At 46.1% G+C, this 22,351-nt stretch overlaps 1 protein-coding gene across 10 annotated transcripts in view; it reads right to left on the reverse strand.

The window, feature by feature from the left end:
- The window catches only part of LOC115551431 (pleckstrin homology domain-containing family A member 7), a 155,564-nt gene that overhangs the window by 100,550 nt on the left and 32,663 nt on the right, over window positions 1-22,351 (reverse strand). The window contains exon 1 of one of the 10 annotated variants that reach the window (XM_030367154.1): window positions 20,269-20,435. The exons of 8 other annotated variants lie outside the window; for them this stretch is intronic. In XM_030367154.1, coding sequence (XP_030223014.1) covers window positions 20,269-20,420 — 152 coding nt within the window. In that variant the 5' untranslated portion in view covers window positions 20,421-20,435. Of the gene's footprint in view, window positions 1-10,220; window positions 10,511-20,268; window positions 20,436-22,351 lie in introns of those variants that run through there. One more of the 10 variants, XM_030367158.1, reaches the window with a different exon arrangement.

The following is a 22,351-nucleotide window of genomic DNA, read 5'->3' on the forward strand; positions in this document are numbered from 1 at the left end:
GGGAACTCCGGATCATCTCTTGGGTTGACTTTTCCCCCAGCTAGCTGGAGATGAGCCCATCAGACGGGTTCACACATCCTGGAGATACTTCAGGTGAGGGGTGGCGTCGAGGGCATCACTGTCCTCCATATCTGTAAGACTAGTCTGTCAGTCTGTCCATCTGTCTGTAAGACTAGTCTTCCGGTGGACTGTGTCCGCCTGCGTACCAGACCAGTTAGAATGGAGATCCTCCCGGCTCTGACCAATCAGGGCATTGTGTGCATGCGCTTGTGCATGCGCTTGTGCGCATGTGCGTCTGCAATGTGAAGATGTGTTTCTGAGACATCAGTGGCTGAGAGTAATGCTACAGTATCCTGGGACCAAGTGTCTCTGGGGTGGAGGACGACTCTACTGATGATTCTAACCAAGCAGGTTGAAGTGGGATGGTTCCACCGCGGTCCAGATTCACTCCGTCCCAACACCGGGCCGCTCTGCCAGTGGCTGACTCCCATTACAGCTGGAGCACTAGACAGCCTGGCTGATTGCCTATTAAAAGATCTTATTTTAGATAATGAAGTACTTTAATTAGCAGGAACCGTGGAGGGCTGTGAAACGGAGGTATTGCAATATGGAGGAGCACAGGAAACAATGAGCGGGGAGAAGCATGGTTGAGATGGGACTGTAATCACTCACCACCGTCTCCCCTCAGAGAGGAGAGCAGCCGCTGGCCAGAACGCCCCCAGAGAGAGGGACCCTGATCTGAATATTTCTGTACCAGTTTACGCTATCTGTCATTGAAATAGAACATATTGGGTAAAAACAGTGTAAAACTTATTTCACTAAGAAATAAGAATCTCAATTCTAAAGAGCCCACAGGCTCCAACTGTTGTAGTTTATGGATCGTCATATCTAATTAAATGTATCGGTATGTAGTGAAATCATCAAGTTTTCATGAAAATAGGGGCTAGAGTTAGCTACTCTCTTGCATTAAGATAAGATAAATTCACGAATCTTCAAGGAAACATCCCATGAGAATGCACCATTCATAGGCATTAGAGGGCGGACTATCTCTTTCACTCTAGTAGACGTTTCTACAGAATCCCTTAAGGTTAGAAAATAACAATTTTGATGGTAATTAGGCCTTTGGTTTGCGAATGATATCAACAAAACCCCCAAACTGTAGTCCTTTATATATTGAATCCCATTCAAGCCTAATTCCATCTCAGCGGACTAAACCTCCTGCTCCACCACCAACATCTGGGCCCGTGTTGGTGTTCATAAAGTACGACAGTCTCTTCACGCTTCCTCAAGCAGGATGAGGTTATTAACAAACAGTGTCTCCATCAGGACCCCCATCAGGACCCCCATCAGGACCCCCCCCATCAGGACCCCCATCAGGACCCCTCCATAAGGACCCCCCCCCATCAGGACCCCTGCATCAGGACCCCCCCCATCAGGACCCCCCCCATCAGGACCCCCATCAGGACCCCCATCAGGACCCCCCCCATCAGGACCCCCATCAAGACCTCCATAAGGACCCCCCCACCAGGACCCCCATCAGGACCCCTCCATCAGGACCCCCCCCCATCAGGACCCCCGTCAGGACCCCCCCATCAGGACCCCCCCCATCAGGACCCCTCCATAAGGACCCCCCCCATCAGGACCCCCATTAGGACCCCCCCCCATCAGGACCCCTCCATCAGGACCCCCCCCATCAGGACCCCTCCCATCAGGACCCCCATCAGGACCCCTCCATCAGGCCCCCCATCAGGACCCCCCCCCCATCAGGACCCCCCCCCATCAGGACCCCCATCAAGACCTCCATAAGGACCCACCCCATCAGGACCCCCATCAGGACCCCTCCATCAGGACCCCCCCCATCAGGACCCCCCCCATCAGGACCCTCCCATCAGGACCCCCCCATCAGGACCCCCCCATCAGCACCAGCCGGGTGCCCTCTTCCTCTCCTCGTGTCTGGTCGGTATCACTGAACCACTAAACAACGTCGACTCTGTCCCAGGATTATTTATAGAGATAATTGTGACACCTATGTAGCGCACTAAGAGCTTTCTAGAAGGCGTAGTGCGGCAACAAGTGACACGGGTTCATGATAAATGGGTGCCAGCACCAGCTACAAATAGACACGTGCTGTGTGAGTGTGTGAGTGTGTGAGTGTGTGCATGTGTGCGTGCGAGCGTGCATGCGTGCGTGCGTGCGTGCGTGCGTGCGTGTGTGCGTGTGTGCGTGTGTGCGTGTGTGTGTGTGTGTGTGTGTGTGTGTGTGTGTGTGTGTGTTTACCGCTGCTGGTCGCCCACCTCTCAGAGATAAGACCACCACCAGATGATCTGCTATGTGGACTTTTGATGGGATTTATAGATTTTCCTGGACATAAATAAGCATATTGGAAGATTATTCATGCATGGATAAAAGTATTAGAGAACAAATTGGGGATGTTATTTCAACCACCAAATTGTTTGATTATGTTTTTGACTTTGTCTTTACCGTGTAATACACACATATGTTTGTAGGGATGTTGTATTTGACTGATACTACACTGTATAGTTGAGACTGTCTAATGCACACATATGTATGTACAGGGGCGGGCCGTACTATTAGGCAAACCAGGCATTTGCCTGGAGCCCCGGGCCCCATAGAAGGTTTTTGGGGCCCCAAATTTTTTTTCATTTTTTTTTTTTACCTTTATTTTTCCCGATAAAACATTAAGAACAGTTTCTTATTTACAATATTGATCTGGTCAAGAGGGCCCCAATGCATATATTTTGTCCCCATATTTATTATTTTTATAAAAATCTCTTCACAATAGTAGCATCGGGATGTCTAATTATTACTCATGTTTTGACGATCTTTCCGTGTGCACCCTCCTTCAGTCTGCACTACATGGACTATTCCATGTTACGCGCATCACGCTCATCATGCGTATGCGGAAATTATGTCAAATTCAAAACAGTAAGCGGTAAGAGAGAGAGAGAGAGAAATCGAGTGAGACATAAATCGAGTGAAACATGAAGCGATCGTACGAAAGCGGGTCACATAAAAAGAAAGACCAAAGGCAGGACTTTCTTTCAAAGCTGCCAAAGCTATCCAGCTGTTTTACAGCCACCGCAGTGGCAGCGGGACCGTCGGCGGATCAAGAGCAGCCGTCAACGTCGTTTGCTGTCACGTTACTGCTCCTTTCATTCCAAGTGGCTCTGGCTCAGCCAGCAGCGATGCTAATGACGTGTGTCAACAAACTGACGGAGATGATGCACAACTGGTAGTGAATATTTCTCACTCTCCTTCTTCCACTTTGGTTACTGAAATGTATGACAATAACGATAACAATGACTGCGAGACACATATTCCTGTGGATGACCCAGCACTCTGGCCCAAGCTGCTGTGTCTTGGGCAGGTGCACACATATTCTTGTGGATGACCCAGCACTCTGGCCCAAGGGCCGCAGATTCACAAAAGCATACTATTACATAGTAATGAAAAATGGTGAGAGGGTGAACAGGTCTTGGTTAGTCTACAGTGAAAGTGCAGACCGTGTTTTTTGCTTTTGTTGTTGCCTTTCTGGAAAACAAAAACAACTGAGTGAGGAAGGATTTAAAGACTAGAATAACCTTGCAATGCATCTAATCAACCATGAAAGGTCTGAAGAGCACAGGAAATATAGTGATAGCTGGACGCAGCTATCAGTGGGTTTCCAGTAGTGGTTTCCAGTAGCTCACAGCAGATAGCTGCTGTGAGCTACTGGAAACCCTCAGGTAAATGAGGACTTATGGTTAAAAGTCAGTGTAATGTGTCAACATAACTAATCTTATTGTTTTGTATGTTATTCTCAATTTGTAAATAGATAATTAACATTTGCATGAAAGAAGGATAGTGACTTTTGTTCATCCCTTGTATGGAGTATCTCATTATGCGATATAAGGTACTGAGACCGGTAGATGCAGGGGCCCCCAAATGACTGTTCGCCTGGAGCCCCCAAAGGGTTAAGTTTGCCACTGTGTATTTATGTATGTTGTATTTGACTGATACTTTAGTTGGTACTCAATAATGCACACATATGTGTGTAGGGATGTTGTTTTGGTTGCAACTGTTCGTGTCCATAATACAAATGAGTTGGCTTTTCTCTTAACCCATTGATGAAAATGCATTGCTCATCACACATATTAAGCAGAGATAGCCTCTTACAATGACTAATATCCATGTTGGATTGAATGTGGGGTACAGCATTAATAAAGTGGTATCTTATCTTAAAGCATGGGTGGGGGGGTAGAGGGACTAGAGGACGGATGTATCAAATGACCTGACCCAAACTAGCTCTCTAGGTCTCACTCCGCCCAGCAACAACAGGATCTTCTACTTGATACTAATTCCGCTTCCTTGATCCTTTCTCTTCCCACTACCATCTGATAGTTTGTCCCAATCGCCAGCCCCCTACCCTGAGCCCACGGGGGCAGGGGGCAGAGGGAGGCCGCAGACACAGACACCATCCCCGGATCAGCTAATGAAGAAGATACTTTTGCTACTGACAATGTTGCTCTTTCTTACTCTCCTTTGATAGCTTTGGGATACTTTGTTGTCACGGCAACCATGACACTGGTTTGCAATATGCCACAACGGGTCCGCTAGGATGCGTGTTGTTTCCTAGAGTCCCCCTGCACCGGAGGAGGGGATATCGTCACTGGCAGCGCACACTAAGGACCATCCGTCAAAAGATGACAACAGGAACGAGAAAGGAAATAAGAAACCAAGAAAGAACAAAATAGAACAAACAAACAAGGCTTCTTTCCAGTCACTCAATTGCTGAATGAACGGGCGTGAAACTTTAATATAAACTTTAATACACATTCCCACAAACACCAGCTCTTACTCATGCAGATAATAACAGATTCGGTCTGTGTGGATGACGCCAGTGGCATTGTTGTTGCTGGTTGGCTCCAGTTTCCTCCTACAACGTCTTAACCTCACATGTATATCTGAGGTTAAGACGTGCCTGTGCACTTGACCTAGGAGCCTGCAGTAGACCTGAGCCTGAGCCTGCAGTAGACCCTGAGCCTGCAGTAGACCTGAGCCTGCAGTAGACATGAGCCTGCAGTAGTCCCTGAGCCTGCAGTAGTCCCTGAGCCTGCAGTAGACCTGGAGCCTGAGCCTGCAGTAGTTCCTGAGCCTGCTGGAGCCTGCAGTAGACCTGAGCCTGCTGTAGACCTGAGCCTGCTGGACCCTGCAGTAGTCTCTGAGCCTGCTGTAGTCTCTGAGCCTTCAGTAGTCCCTGAGCCTGCTGGAGCCTGCTGTAGTCTCTGAGCCTGCAGTAGACCTGAGCCTGCAGTAGACCTGGAGCTGGTCCCCACACCCTGTCTGTAAAATGCATCACATTCTGTTGAATACTTCCTCTTCTTCTTAAATGCCACACAGCAATTCAAACTAACATTCTGTCCCCAACCCCACCGGCCCTTGTGACATTCATCACAGCCATCACAACCCCTGAATCACGCTTCAATTCAGGAAGCACGTTCCTCGGAGCAAACATGACCAAAAGTGGTATTAGCAGATGACTGTGAATGAGCCCATTAAACCAGTCACACAGTCACCATCACCAGTGAGTAATGCTGAGGTGATGAAAGGTGCACAGTCTTTATCAACAATGAGGGTACATCTGGAATTGAAATGACAAATTGATTACCCTTTGAGTGACTGATGTGTTTTCTTGGTGGAAGAACAAATGTCGCGTTCAAATGATGAAGAGCAGGGTGCCAAACAACAAGACTGAACTGATGAAGAGCAGGGAGCCCAACAACAAGACTGAAATGATGAAGAGCAAGGCAGCCAAACAACATCCAAGTGACTGAACTGGTAATCCCCAGTTGAGGGGGTCTGAAGGCCCGCTGTCTCCTTTGTATTATAAAAGGATCTGTGTCGTGGCGATGGGGTTGGACTCGGAGCCTAAAGGTACTAGGTCCCATCCCCACACAGTGTACTAGTAGACATCCCTGAGCAAGATGCCTAACCAACCTGCTCCATAATGACACTGAATCTGAAATCACCAAGTTGCTTTGGATAAAAGTGTTTAACAGTAATCAGAATAGAGTAACACTTTGAAGCACATTGAGGTTATTAGCATTAACAGCTTAATTTGAGGCACCTCAGCGGAGGCAACATAACCAGTCTGTTCTCTTCTGTCTAGTCCTACGCTACTCTCTAGCGCCCATACTGAACAGAGGGTTTCTCTTCCCCACTCGAAGGGCTGCCAGAACCAGCCATCTCAAACATGCAGTGAACACTGCTGAGTTGTGTTGACGGCCAAGTCAGATGCTTTCCCACGTGGATATTTTCTAGTTCCTTCACAATGCAATGCAAGTCCTTACTCGATGGACTGTGCCCAGCAAACACCAGACCCACCAAAAGAAGGTGTTAGGTAATTATACAGCATTCTTTATGAAATCTCTTCTCCCTGGATAAGACTGCGACTAAAGCTTTAGTGTAGGAAAACGCCATCCATAATATAATCCATGTATCATAGCATATAAACCAAACATCCTGGGACAGAAAGGACTGTGAGGCGTTTTGCTTGATGCAATGCTTAAACTGTTTCCGTTACGAGTAGGCATAGTGATTTGAAGCTTGCTCAGGAGCTGGTCCCTGGTCCCAGCTCCGGGCCTGGTCCCTGGTCCCAGCTCTGGGCCTGGACCTGGTCCCAGCTCCGGGCCTGGTCCCAGCTCCGGGCCTGGTCCCTGGTCCCAGCTCCGGGCCTGGTCCCTGGTCCCAGCTCCGGGCCGGGTCACAGTTCACAGGAACACATCTCCCCACTTGGCTCATGAATATGGAACATTACTCAGACAACGATGGCATTGTGAGCGGAGAGCAGTTTGTCACAAGCTCCCCACCACAGGATTCAAAGAGAGAGTCTCAGCAAGGCCATTCTATTGTTGTGCTAATTAAAGACCAATAATGTCTTTGTATGTATTATCTTGCAGAGCTAAGCACATGTATCTCTTATTATGAGATTGGGAATGGGCAGCAGAACCTACGCTGTTCTTTGTTCAGTGCTATTGAGTGTTCATTCATTCATTTTATCCAGTAATGACAGTGGGTTCAGGCTAATGTCATGAAGGAGTCACCATGTCATATTGCTGCAGAACGCTGCAGGTGGACTTTGGAACATGAAGGTCAAACAGTGTACCCTCGTACTGGTAATCCAACACCCTAGAGACGACCCCTCTGATGTGATGAGGTTTAACCTGACAGAGAGAGAGGGGGGGGGGGGGGGGGGGCTGAGAGTGTAACCTGACAGAGACAGAGGGGGGGGGGGCTGAGAGTGTAACCTGGCAGAGACAGAGACGGGGGGGGGCTGAGGCTGTAACCTGACAGAGGGGGAGGGGGAGGGGGGGGGGGCTGAGAGTGTAACCTGGCAGAGACAGAGACGGGGGGGGGGCTGAGGCTGTAACCTGACAGAGACAGAGGGGGGGGGGGGGGGCTGAGGCTGTAACCTGACAGAGACAGAGACGGGGGGGGGGCTGAGGCTGTAACCTGACAGAGACAGAGGGGGGGGGGGGGGGGGCTGAGAGTGTAACCTGACAGAGACAGAGGGGGGGGGGGGGGGCGGGCTGAGGCTGTAACCTGACAGAGACAGGGGGGGGGGGGGGCTGAGAGTGTAACCTGACAGAGACAGAGGGGGGAGGGGGGGGGGCGGGCTGAGGCTGTAACCTGACAGAGACAGAGGGGGGGGGGGGGGCTGAGGCTGTAACCTGACAGAGACAGGGGGGGGGGGGGCTGAGAGTGTAACCTGACAGAGACAGAGGGGGGGGGGGGGGGGCTGAGGCTGTAACCTGACAGAGACAGAGGGGGGGGGGGGGCTGAGGCTGTAACCTGACAGAGACAGAGGGGGGGGGGGGCTAAGAGTGTTACCTGGCAGAAGTTACATTCACTGTCTTGCCTGGGTAAAACCGAGGGGTATATTCCCCCTTCCTCAAGGAGCCGGCTGTCTTTGTTCACTGGAGCAGGCGGGACATGTGACCTGACGTGTTTGGCGTACACAGTGACGTACAACATTTGAGTCGAAATTAGCCAGGTCACGCCAATGTCATTTTCAAAAAAACAATGGCGGGAGAACTGTAAAACAACATGGTCTGATGCACTGGTATTCTTTGGAGCTCCAGCCTTCCTCTGCCGCTCCTGTTGTTATGGTCGCTCACTTCAATTGAACTCTCTCCTGATGTTCTTTATTTTGCTGATCATATGTTTTTTATCCTGACGAAAGCCTCGTAAGGAAAGTTCCTTTGCTAATTTCTCGTATATCGTACCATCTTTCACCATCTTTGTTAAATGCGACTGCAACACATTCTCTCCCATGATGGTCAGCATCTCGCGGATTTCACCGTCTCTCCAGTTAGAACTACTCATGTTGGTGTTGCTGCATGTTGTTTTGACGACCACTTGACCTGCTGTCTCTCAGGTGCTTTTAAAACGCTGTTTAATCGCATTTACATGAAAATGGAACCCCCAATATGTGTAGGGTTCGAGAGGGGACATTGGACTGCGAAGTCAAGAAAGTATATTACCTCGGTCAGTGTTAACTCGCAGACCATGCCAGAAAAAGTTTAAAAAAAGACTAACCCATAATTTGCAGTTTAAAAAACGCTGAGGCTGTAACAGGCTCGACCGGAGGGCAGGAGCAGTACGGGTTGGCTCAAAGGCAAGCACAAGGGCTCAAATGGAAACATTGAGTCTGATGTACTTTTAGTATTCTGTGAGTGAAGTACCCAACAAATGTTCCCTTCATTAGCTCATAATCTAATGAGTAATGATCATATGTCATAATAATCAAAATCATAAGTTATCACATGATGATCCAATTTGTAGGGGGAGCTTATCAACACAAACCCTTTATGGAAACCACCTTTCCACTCATCAATACTGAACGCTTGGTCGATCGTTCCCAGTTGAACTACCTACCTGATATCTTTTCCCACGCTATTCATGTGAAAACTGAACAGTAACATTGTCCTGCTGACCGAGACACAAGTCTCTCTCCAACACTCTCCTGTTACCGCTCAAAACCGGTTCCTCCACTCGGAGAACAAACATTCCAACAAAACCGGTTCCTCTGAAGGACCGTCAGATAATCCCAAGGTTCACAACAAACAGAAACCTGAACCACAGGCCACAATACATCCCTCCATACATCCTACATACATCACACATCCCTCCATACACCCCACCACACATCCCTCCATACATCCTTCATACATCACACATCCCACCACACACCCCATCACACATCCCTCCATACACCCCACCACACATCCCTCCATAAATCCTTCATACATCACACATCCCTCCATACATCCCACCACACATCCCTCCATACACCCAACCACACATCCCTCCGTACACCCCACAATACATCCCTCCATACACCCCACCACACATCCCTCCATACATCCTTCATACATCACACATCCCACCACACACCCCATCACACATCCCTCCATACACCCCACCACACATCCCTCCATAAATCCTTCATACATCACACATCCCTCCATACATCCCACCACACATCCCTCCATACACCCAACCACACATCCCTCCGTACACCCCACAATACATCCCTCCATACACCCCACCACACATCCCTCCATACATCCTTCATACATCACACATCCCACCACACACCCCATCACACATCCCTCCATACACCCCACCACACATCCCTCCATACATCCTTCATACATCACACATCCCTCCATACACCCCACCACACATCCCTCCATACACCCCACCACACATCCCTCCATACACCCCACCACACATCCCTCCATACACCCCACCACACATCCCTCCATACACCCCACCACACATCCCTCCATTCATCCCTCAATCAGGGTTTCCCGCAGAAAATGAATTAGTTAAGGCTGTGGGGTTGTCCAGCAGACCACAGATACTTATTTTCATGTAGGCTGTCAGACTGTTGCCCTTCAGCCTGTTCTGCAAGTCTGTCTTGATCTAAACACAGAGAGTGAATGATGTTAAACGATTATCTAATTATTTTATATTATATTTACAAAAAAAAGGTGTAAGAAGTGAGTGAGCGTTGAACGCCTCAGGAAAAGTATTCAATACCTAGTCCAGGTCTTACCTTACAACAAACACACAGACCCTCTGCCATGGTGAGGTCGAAGCACTGTATTGATGACATCTGAACTAGTTTAACCCCACTCCATCCATGTACCAACCTGCAGGGACCGCGGTAGAAGGGGTGGCCGGGGTGAGCCCGGGGGCTGCAGGGTCCAGACTGACTCCACATGGTGCTGTCGGGGTACAGCCACTCCACGGGGGAGGCTAACGCTACTGGGGCCCGCAGGGATTCAGCTAGCTTGAGACAGGTGCTAGCACCAGCTCTTGAGCCGGCATTAAACACCTCTAACTCCTTCGGCAGGGGTCTGTGTTGAGAGACACCGAGAGAGTGGGGGCTTGAAAGAAAGAGAGATGAGAATGAGCGCGAGGGTCTACAGCATGAGAGAGAGAGAGAGAGAGAGAGAGAGAGAGAGAGAGAGAGAGAGAGAGAGAGAGAGAGAGAGAGAGAGAGAGACAGAGAGAGAGAGAGAGAGACAGAGACAGAGAGACAGAGAGACAGGGACAGACAGACAGGGACAGACAGGGACAGACAGGGACAGACAGGGACAGACAGACAGACAGAGAGACAGAGAGAGAGAGAGAGAGAGAGAGAGAGAGATGGATGAACAGATGGGGGGTGGACTGGTGTGGTGAGCACACCCTGAAAACCAGCCCTGATCCAAACCCCTCCCTCGTAAGCAGACGGCCACTACTGAGCGCACTCCAACATGCTTGATGCCCAGGGGGCTGTCAAGGACCCCCGCTGGAATCCCCTCTGAGCCAGCGCCGTCTCTGGGGGTTGAGGGAGTAGTTAGCGATCAGAAGCCCTGTGTAGCTCCAGGCAGGGTGATCTGAGTCCACCTGGAGGAGGAGAGGAAACGCCCTCACTGCCCCACGCCGGCTCCTCTTCCAAACACAGTCCACAGGTGAGGAGGGTCTGAACCACTGTTCCCAGAATAAAGCCGCTTGCGGGGAGCGATGCACACCTGCCTCCCTCCATGCTCCAGCCCGCTGACCGGTCCTGTTCCTGTCTCAGAGAGAGAGGACTGGCTTTCTTCCTCACACACACAGACTAACAACACACCGCAATGCTACGCACCACAACACACACATCAAAACAGAACGAAACCGCGCGAGAGAGAGAGGTAAATAGAGTCGGGCTTGCATTCCTTTTCCCGCCTCCTGCTCCTCTGGCAGAATGTGGAGCACTGAGAGAGGGAGGGGGAAAGAGACAGAGTGGGGGCTGGGAAAGAGAGAGTGGGAGAGAGAGAATGGGAGAGAGAGTGGGAAAGAGAGTGGGAGAGAGAGTGGGAAAGAGAGAGAGAGAGAATGGAAGAGAGAATGGGAGAGGGAGAGTGGGAGAGAGAGAATGGGAGAGATAGAATGGGAGAGAGAGGGTGGGAGAGAGAGAATGGGAGAGAGAGAGTGGGAGAGAGAGGGTGGGAGAGAGAGAATGGGAGAGAGAGAGTGGGAGAGAGAGAATGGGAGAGAGAATGGGAGAGAGAGAGAGTGGGAGAGAGAGAATGGAAGAGAGAGAATGCAAGACAGAAAGGGAGATTCATCAAAAAGACATGAGGGAGGAGTGAGGTACAAATAGACTGAGAAAAATGCAGACAGAAGAGGGAGGAGTGAGCAGAAGCAGACATCTAGAGAGAGAGAGAGAGAGAGAGAGAGACAGAGAGAGAGAGAGAGAGAGACAGAGACACAGACATCGAGAGAGAGGCAGAGATGGAGACAGAGAGAGAGACAGAGACACAGACATCGAGAAAGAGAGAGAGAGACAGACACAGACATCGAGAGAGAGAGAGAGGCAGAGACACAGACATCGCGAGAGAGAGAGAGAGGCAGAGACAGAGACATCGAGAGAGAGAGAGAGAGAGAGAGAGAGAGAGAGAGAGAGAGAGAGAGAGAGAGAGAGAGAGAGAGAGAGACATCGAGAGAGAGACAGAGAGAGAGACCGAGACAGAGAGAGCGAGACATCAAGAGACAGAGACAGAGAGAGAGACCGAGACAGAGAGAGCGAGACATCGAGAGAGAGAGAGAGGGACAGAGAGAGATGCAGACAAACTATCCGCTGCTCAATAGCAGCAGGGAGAGCCATCAGATGGTTTTCAGAAGGTTCCATCTAGCTGATCTCAAACCAACACGGACCATCTTGCTTTATGTTGGTGAACCAAATATAAGACTGCTGAGGTGAACGTTGCAGAGGGTGAACACTGACTAAGACTCACTCCAGGACCAATTGAGAGTAAAGGTTAGAAGCAGGAGGTAGAGGAGAATGAAGGTGAAGGATTCCGGATATTAAATCACTTAAAGGGTATTTACCTGATTTATTTGACCACAACTGGACGTTGACGATATATTTACTCTTCTTAATATTGTGGGAAAAGTGCCCCTGTTGGAAGGTTTCGATGAAGGCCCAAGACAATGCTAACCGGTCAGCTAAGTTAATTCATGAGAAGGGTGTTCTGCTCCCTTCTTCCCTGTGTTGGTATATCTCACAAAGGACAGTTGTTTGCGCTCATACAACACTAACTTACTTTCTATGCGTAGGGTTTGAATGAACCTGGCCAGAAACAGACCTTTATGTTTCCCCCTCCAGACACACATGGCACTGCAGCTACAGGACCTGATCAAGGACTTCAGAAATGACTTCAAAAGGGTTTAGGAGGTCAAACTTATTGGAATATGTACTTCACTAGCTAGACCTCAGACCTAGAGCCATCAGGGTCTGAGGTCATTTATTTTTGGTGTGAAACTGCACTGCTGCCATCTTGGCCAGGCCTCCCTCACAAAGAGATCTGTCCCCTCCATAGGACTGGTCGAATAAAAGGTTTAATACAAAATTATAATAACCATCCAGAAATAAAATCAGGCATTTTACGTTTAAATTACGATTACCCAGTACTTGACGTCACTGGTTCTTGTTTCTGGAAATCAAAAAAGTAAAATAAAATGAACGCGGCAGGACGTTATAGTTAACGTTAAATTTAACGCGTTAAAATTGCGCAAACCCAGTACTAGACGTCCCTGGTACTTATTCCTGGACCAGCATGGAGTTTGTGCTGATTTGGAACCTGTTTGTCTGACCAGGAGCAATGATTATTTATGTTGAAAAGCCAAGAACTGGTTCGAGATTGTCTCCGAACCAGCACTGGAACCGCATTGGTTGAAAAGGGGTAAGAGTAACCCAGGTACGGTTTCTACCTGTGTTCCACGATGTCAGCCCAGTTCTCTGTTGGTGTACAAGGCCCTGTCCCTAAAGGTACCAACACCCCTTGCAAGGCAGCACGTAAAATAGTGACCCCGTTCAGAGACTACATGCAGATTATTACACACATGTATTTGAATGACTATAAAAAAAAGTATTTCCAATAGGGAGCTGCATCTTACCATCAATATATCTGAATGGTACAATGGCCTTTTTTTCTAGTTTAGTGGCCGCTGGGTATGATAGACACCTCATATAGCTTAAGAATACAGAGCTGTTGAAACAAAAACATACTGGTCCTGATTTAAAGTGCAACAACAAGAACAATTCGATGTGCCCTATCTTGCATCCAGCGCAATTGACTTTCTACACCGACGCATGTTTCTTTGCTAGTTTGCACCCAGTGCAAAGCCAATATTCCCCCGCAGCAAACCTGCACCACTAAACTTGCACCCTGAGAGGCGTGTCGGCGAAAAGCAGAGGCTTGTTCCGGGGCAAATGATACATGGTGATATCTTACAGATCGATAAAGCAGTTGCACAACTGATAATTCAATACCTGGTCTAAGTGCACTAGTGGATAGCGCAGTTGGTGTTGCTATTTTGACGTACCATGGCAGGTCGAACTGCAACATAAACCTACACTACAGTAGGCTATAGACATTACATACATGCAAACGATTTGCCTAATTGAAATATTATGATGTTGATGTGGAAAAAAAAAAATCCCATGGGGGCTTCATGAATGAACACTGTAGTAGGCTATGCCATGCGTTAAAATAACAATAATAACACTAATAAACTTGAGCAAAGTAGGCTATATCCCAGCTAGGGATGGGCCGATAGTCGATAATATCGACTATCGACGATAGATGGATTCCATAGTCGATCGTCTGAAGTTGCCGATAAAAAGGCGATAATTAATTTTTAATAATAATAATTTTTTTTTTTTTTTTTGAAAAACAGCGCTGTGGTAGCTATTTTTACAACTTAAAAAGCCCCGCAAATTGTAATTGAAATTAACTGGCACAGATGGAAAACATACTATGTAGCTCTGACCTGCCGTATTCACTCACTGCTGCGAGAGGAGAGGGGAGGGGCTCGAAACCTACCGGTCTGCTCGCACGGCGAAATGACATCAAACCCCGCTGCACCATTTCCGGGTCACAGCTGTGGTACATGAGCTGTGTTCGAAATCGTTACCTATTCACTCAATCACTATTCCCTATAGTGTCTATGATATAGTGCACTACATAGGGAACGAACAAACGAGAATTCGGACGCTACGCTGAACATTTATAAACGTCATTTGCGTCAGTAAATGCGCCGGTTAGTTGTGTGACGCAGACAGATGCGCCCACGTCATGTAAACAAACCGGGCACTCTCGAGGAAAGCTGGAGGTTGTATTGATGTTAAACATTACATTTTCTTGAACAAGGTTTTTCTTATTAATTTTGAATGTTACATTATCTATGTTAAATCCCAAATAAATTGTTGACATTTCTAAACGAAAGCCGGAGACTCCATAATTAAATGTATTTGTTATTCATTTGCGGTTATTCAGCTTCTTCTTCTCCTCCGGAAAAACACGACTGCATTGCATTGCGGTATACGGGAGTAACACGTAGGGAACATCATATGTACACTCAAATTTTGGGTATTTTAAGTGCACTATATAGTGCATGAAATTAACCAGTGAGAATTCGAACAACTCTACAAAATGGCGAGCCCCCTACATAGTGCACTATATCCGTGATAGGGAACGATTTCGAACACAGCTACGAGCTGTGTGTCATCCGCGTGTGTCATCATGACAGCTCCTCCGGCACCGACATATCGAAACTTAAATCAGCGGAGGCTCACGCTGGTCCAAGGGGAAGACCATCGTTATCGTTTTTAAGAAAAATTTTAAAAAATAAAACCGTGATTGTTTTCAAAGTGATAAATTATTATAATTAATTATTATTATAAAATTATTATAAAGTTGCCCCCCCGATAGTATCGACTATCGGCGATCGCTAGGGGGCGCTATCGGACGATGGAAGCTTGTAGACGATTGCCCAACCCTAATCCCAGCCTTCCAAAACGAAATCTCCTTTTACGGTAAATGATAACGTTAAATTATTTGGGAAAGAACAGATGATAAAGCGGCAAGAAACACATACACAGACATCGAGTACAAGCCCATACATTTTAGGATTTATGAGAATTTGGTCGTAAAAAAACATTGTGTGAGTGTTAAAAATAATGAATGAATGCAGGCGTGCGTGTGTGCCCCCATCTGTTTAAACACACGCAAACTAAACACGTAACGCATAATACAGTCCATGGCAATGTACATTAAAGCTATACTGTACGATGTGAGAGAGCTAGCATGATTTGAAATTAGCTTCTCTTCGGAGTTCCGTTTAACTCCTCCCCCACCCTTCAGGACTCCCTGCCCCCACCCCTCGACACAGAGCCGTGCATGAGCGCTGCTGCTGCTTACGGCTTACTTCAACGGCAACCATTGCGTCACTTTTCAGGCCATTCAACTCCCTCAGCTGTCGCCATCGCTAAAAAGCTAATCCAATATTTATTCTCGTTTTTCCTCGAGCAGTCTCCAACTTCTTTTTTGTTGCTGCCTTTTCAGTTTCTGTCTTTCTTTTTCTTGCCTTTTTAAAAGGATGACCGGGGCAAGTAACGGTGGCAGTGGTAACTTCAGTTGTTTCTCTTCCATTGTGTAAACGTTGTAGGCTCACTAGGTCTAGTCCACTGTCATGAACTACTATGACAACAACGCTTTCTTTGCCCTCCGTGAACGCGCTCAGGCCGGCTCAGGCTTGTACACAGAGGGGAGAGAACGCGCAGGCTTGTGATTGGTTCTTTAGATCCGGGCACAGTGTCTCCGATTGGTAAGCATTTTAACAGGTTTATAGCAGATACAAAATTCGTTTTTTTTTCGCTTCTTTTTCATTGCCCATAAGTTATTTATTGCTGTCAGGATGTAAAAACCAATTTCAACAACATATGAAAAAGTGCATATTACTGGAACCCGTACAATATGCCTTTAACAGGGGAACACATGTATATTAGGAACACAAGTCGATAACGATAATTTATACAATACTGGTAAGATACGATGTGTGTTAATGTATTGCCGCATATCATTAAATAGACCAAGAGTTGCGGTCACAGGATATCATGTGTGTTCAATTTTCGTTGCCGACATTTACATGACGACTCAGTATTTCGGAAGTTGTCGAAGAAAACTTTATTGTGAATTTGGCCATATTATTTTGCCATAAACTGAGCCATTTGAAGTTTGAAATTCATGTGGTCATGCATCTGTCTCATCTGAGACTGCAAATGCGCTGTCAAAATATCAACTCGTCAGGTTCAAATAAGGGATGCACCGAAATGAAAATTCTTGGTCGAAACCGAAACCGAATATACTGAAACAGTTAGCCGAAAGCCGAAACCGAATACCGAATGTGGCTTTTACTGTTTTTCATTCATTTTGCTTTAAATTTTCACCATTGTATAAATCAAACAATTAAATGTCCTTTATAAACTTTTTTGTCTTGCTTTTCAATAAAAAAAATCAATTACAAATTTGATACAAAATATTTATTTAATACTGAACGTTTTCTAACATTCCACCAGACCTTATAGCAAGAATTTAAGAACAATGTACCTTTAAATAAATCAGTAAAACTATTTTATTTATTATTTTTTAAGCAAAAATAAAAATGTTCGGTGTATTTTTTTCGGCCTTTTTACTCCTTCGGCCGAAAGCGAAAATTATGTTTTGGGCCATTTTCGGTGGCCGAATATTCGGTGCATCCCTAGTTCAAATGCGCTCATGGCTCTTAAAGGGGATGGGAGATGGCACTCTCATTGGTTTACTGCATGTTACGCCCAAACCACAACTACGGGTAATTAGGCTACTTTGGGGCAACCCTTTGTAGATTCAGAGTCATTTATCCGCCGGAATAATAGCAACAGCGGCAGAGACCTGCCCACAAAGCTACTTCCTTTTTGCGCTTCTCACTTGCGTTTCAGACCGTTAAAATAGGGCCCCTTGAGTCTTTTATCTCCAGGGCTCCTCCGGTGGTTACAAGTGGTCTCAATTGTCACGTCATTGTGGGGATTTAACCAGGCAATAAAAAAGTCGCCGCATTTCCAAAGAGAGAGCAAGGCCATTAGATAATAAGAACATCCAGGACATTTGTAGGAAGGCACTCTAGACTCCATGAATTGGGGAAGATAATTAATAATTGGTCCACACTCTCCTCGTCTCCCGTTAGCCTCTCCTGAGAGTTTGAAAGGTCACCCAGTGGCCCAGGGACGTGCGCCAGATGACTCTTAATGGTGGGTCGGCCCCTGTGCAGGATGCTGGCTGAGAGCTCCAACATCATGGCTTCATATCTCTTCAAGCGTACAAATAGCCTTCACAGAAAATTCTGGACCAATTCTGGACCACCATTTTCAAAGGTCACAGAACATCTTCTGTGCATACAGATGTACAAAGAGGATAGTGGTGAAATATGACGACACTAAAAGGTGATTATCATGTCTGCACAGCTTTTGCTTTACAGACACCGATATTTGGTAATCGTTCTATCAGTCAAAGTTCTATGTCTTAGTCTTTGGCCCACAGTCCCGGGTCTGTCCTTCTCTGTCGCAGACCTGAAATCCAGGGGTTAAATCCCATATTTTTGCCAATCTCCACCAAACTCCTTGATAAGGTTCACTCTGCCCTGTGGGGAGCATATCTGAGGCTATGAGTTGACTTAGTTCAAATAAGTTCCTTTATGTTGTTCCTTCATACTGTTCTTCAGTTTTCTCTGATAAGTAGGCCATCCTCATACATACCAGTGTAGGACAGAGCCTAGTAGCACCAGCACAAGAGGCAGCGTGAAACTGTACTTCTGTGAAGGAGCATATTTGTTGCTAAAATACTAAACTAACACTTTGAATTATGCCCTGCATAAAACCATACCTGGGGCAGCCGGAGAGCTCCCAGAACCACAGGATCTTTGGGGAAGTCTTTGGAAAACATGTCGATCCAACATTGCACCCCAACGTCAACCAGCGTATGCTAGCCTCACCCACATAACAGAGGTCTGACCTTCACAGAATCAAGCAGAGGCTAATTCCTCTGCTGTGACATTCAGTAATAGCAGCCTTTTGTTCAGCGAAAGCCTACCAGCCAAACTCATTAGGTAATTGCAAGCCATTTAGCATGAGAGCCTCATCTCCTCGCTTAAAACAATAATTAGCATGCAGCACAGCCACATTTAGGCCAATCGTTCCCCCAATTTCCAAAAGGTAACAGCCTACAGTACAAAATTGTATTAAAGGAGACATATTATGGTGTTTTCCCAACAAGTAAACATAGTATATGAGTTCCAGAAAACGTGTTTTTGAAGCTGTTTGCTGGAAATAGCTTTTAGGAAAAGCCGCCCATTGACCAATTAGCTGTCAGAGTGAGCCACAGCATGGAGGAGAACTAATTGTTGCTGTTTGCGGACACCTGGACCTCTATATCTATATAATATCATATAATAATATTATTATTATTATTTAATATATAGATATTTATATAATAATAATATAATATCACGGCCAAAAGCTATGTGCGCCTCGGATGATATTGAATCATAAAGACTGTGTCTGACGCCTCTGGTTCTTCCACAACAAGTAAGACTTGTTTTCATGTACAGATTTTTTTCAACGTTTTTATGCTTGTTGGAGCACCAGAGACCCAAAACAACCCAAATCCCAAGAAAAGTGTTGTTTTCATAATATGTCCCCTTTAAAGCCCAGAAGCTAATTGAGTCCAATTGCATGCAATTTGTTACTCAGGGTTAACTGCATTAATTATTTTTAAAGACCAGATAGACACATACACTGGCTGCATTAAGTACTCCTGGCATCCATTTCTAGTAGTATAGTATCAAACACAAACATATATAATTGAACTTTATCAAGCATTTTGGGAAATCTGGGTTAATAAAGACTGCAAATTGTGTTTACTCGTTCCCACAGGACTCATTGATATTGAACTGGTCACAGATCGATTGGCAATGAAAGGAGGCTTGCGCTTTTTACCACAGACGTTAGCGTTGAAATGTCATAGAAATGTCCCTGTGAGAATACTCAACACACAGCTTTTTACCACTGGTTGGAGGGTTATTTCTCTTATGCAACATATGTGGGTTTTTAGGGTGTTATTTGAATCATTGAACATTCCTGTGGGCCTTTCAGAAATGTTTTATCAGATACTGTGATTTCCATGTGATTATATGGTGGGTTTTCTTTGCTCTAAACTATTGGCAACTAACAACATATTCTGATTAGCAGGCTCCCTAATTTGTCTCTTAGAAAGCATCGCTGCCTACCAGCATGAATGTTGCTCGTATTACAGAAACATTTCTACAACAATATATGCTCCTTTATGGCCATCTTTCCTTCCTGTCAGGCATCATAATAATAGTCTACACACCTGGTTTATTGCCTACTGGCCAGGCAGGGAAAAGGAGTGCTGAGCACACTAGTTCATCTGTCATCTTCCTGTTGCCGGCATGGATTAATCCTTGGTATGTAAAAACCATGTGTGTCTTAAAGAGAAACAAGTACACACCTGTGTACGGGTGCCATGTCCCAACTAAAAAACGTTTTTAACTAAAACTTATACTGCACAATATGGGTACAATTGCACATTGATATGGAAAATGGCCCTTGTTAAGAACATTTAACATCATATTTTGATACGTAACAAATAATAACATCAATAGCCAAGGTTTACAGTTTAAATTTTATAACCAGTGCAATACCATAGTTTAGGTCACCACTGCGCTTCAGTCTGGTTTGTAGGTCTTCATCGTGTGTGTTACACACTGTGCAGCACAACAGCCTTAGAGCTAGTCGGGGAAGCTTGGCATTCACCTGGAGCTCAGGGTTAGAATTACCTTAAATCACATGTGGGATCCAAGGAGGAGGCATCATCTTTGTCTAGCCTGGTGCCGAGGTTGGCAGACATGGGCCAGGCCCCACAGTGATGGACGTTCACAGACTCATGCCCAGCGTTTGGGGTCAGGACCCAGCTGAAGCAGGTGCCCATACTTCCTCAGCAACACCACTTACATCCAAAAATAAAATCGTCAAATTTTAACATAGATTTCCCTTTGCTTGAAACCTTGTTTGAATTTCTCGAATGCCTTTTCCTTGCTACCTTCCCTGGATTTTCCTTTGATGGATAACAATTGCACAATCTGAGGTATTATGTACACATTCCTTGAGCTTTGTCCAACAAAATAGCAAGGCTGAAACTCATGATAAGAGAGTAAGTTACTGGAGGTCTTCAGAGCTTCACCGTGCCTCCCTGGACTTCAATCAAAACCTGGGTTCTGTAGTAATCCTCTCCGTTCACGTGTGCCCTTCGTTCAATGGAGTAGCTCTTCCCTTTGTGTACGTTCTGTGCTCTCTCCTCTGCTGTCTCCAGCTTCCCTCGCGCTCACATGACATCCTACTCTAATGCTAATGTCCTCCTGGCCTTCAGACAACTCAGTCCACACAATAAGCAGCTCAGCGCAGGGACGCCGGAGTCTGACTCCAGAACACAGAACATCTGCAAAACCAGACTGTATGTCAACCCTCTGTCTGCATCTGATCATTTGTATTTCTTCAATTGGGCCTTTGTGTCGGCAACGTTTGGTGGTGAAACCTTCCCCTCCATCCCACACTTTCTATAGTTATCTGGTTTTGATTAGTTCAGTTGTTGTGCTCCCAACATTTAACTGGACAGCAACGGCAGCTTCAGGACAATGTTAGCATTGTTTCACTTCCGCTTCACACTCTATAGCCACCGTATGTGTGTGTGGTACTGCATGTGACCGTTGTGGGGCCAGGCTGGTGGCATTCACACAGCGGCAGTAGGGGTGAGTCATGTTGCAGTGGGTTAAGTCATGAAATGGCCCATCTAGAGCTGCCGCCTGCGGTCACAGCGGTCACATCTATCATGGCACATACTGAGCTCCCAGAATAGACTTCTAGATTGGGCCCCATCTCTGATTCAGGGCTCTATGTATTATATATTCAACTAGATGCTAATTCAAGATGTGACATTCCTTGGGTCCATTCCAGTTATAAAGCTGATTTAAGAGTTAGTAATCCCCTGGATACCAGAACCATAACAGACTCATCAAAGTCGTTTACCTCTATAGGCGTGGTTCCCGAACATTCTCTTAGGAGTCTTCTTAGGAAACACTCCTTACGTTGTTCGTAAACGGCTCTCTCCAGAAAGAACGTGCTGAAATCGCTTGCTCAGAGATCTTTTTTCCATTTCATGCGCAGGTGCATGACAGCGTTCTTTGCGAATAAAGCATTGCTCGAAATCTATCTAGTAGGCCTAAACATTTATTTAACCATGGGCGAACAGCATAGCTTACACTGATTTTAAGATATAAAAAAGTCACATCCTTAATTACATCTGTCGCAGCCGTTCAAATTAGACTACTGATTTTCTGTTTACAAAGGTGTCTATCTTGTTGATTATTGATAAAAGAGACATTTTGAAATTAAAGCTACATTTTGAATAGTTTATTGGGCTTATTATATAATACTGTTTATGCTGGGACTGCTTTGCTTTTTGCTACCCGTCGATCTAAAGCTTTATTTGTCCCACAGGTTGCCATATTAGAAAATTGTCTTTGAATGAAGGCAGTCCCTTGATGGTGCGCACCATCAAGGGAAAGAGGCGTTGGTTGAAAAAAGTATTTCAACCGCTTATTTAGTTCACTAGTTGCTTATAATGGTTTATTCACTTCCCAGCATCATTTCCTTAAATTAGAAGAAAGTTTTGTTAATTTTTTAATTGTAAAATGAATAATAAATTTAAATAAATAAATTTTGAAATTATTTGAAGCGAGTCGAGCTGACCTCGCCTGCTGTACCGTATATGTGCTGTACTGTATATTGGTGAAAAACAACACTGCCATTGTGGCAGTTCCATGCACAACGGGGATTTCTAAAGGTTACTGTACAGTGGCGGTG

Source organism: Gadus morhua, chromosome 9 (genome assembly GCF_902167405.1).
Source record: "Gadus morhua chromosome 9, gadMor3.0, whole genome shotgun sequence".
Taxonomy (NCBI): domain Eukaryota; kingdom Metazoa; phylum Chordata; class Actinopteri; order Gadiformes; family Gadidae; genus Gadus; species Gadus morhua.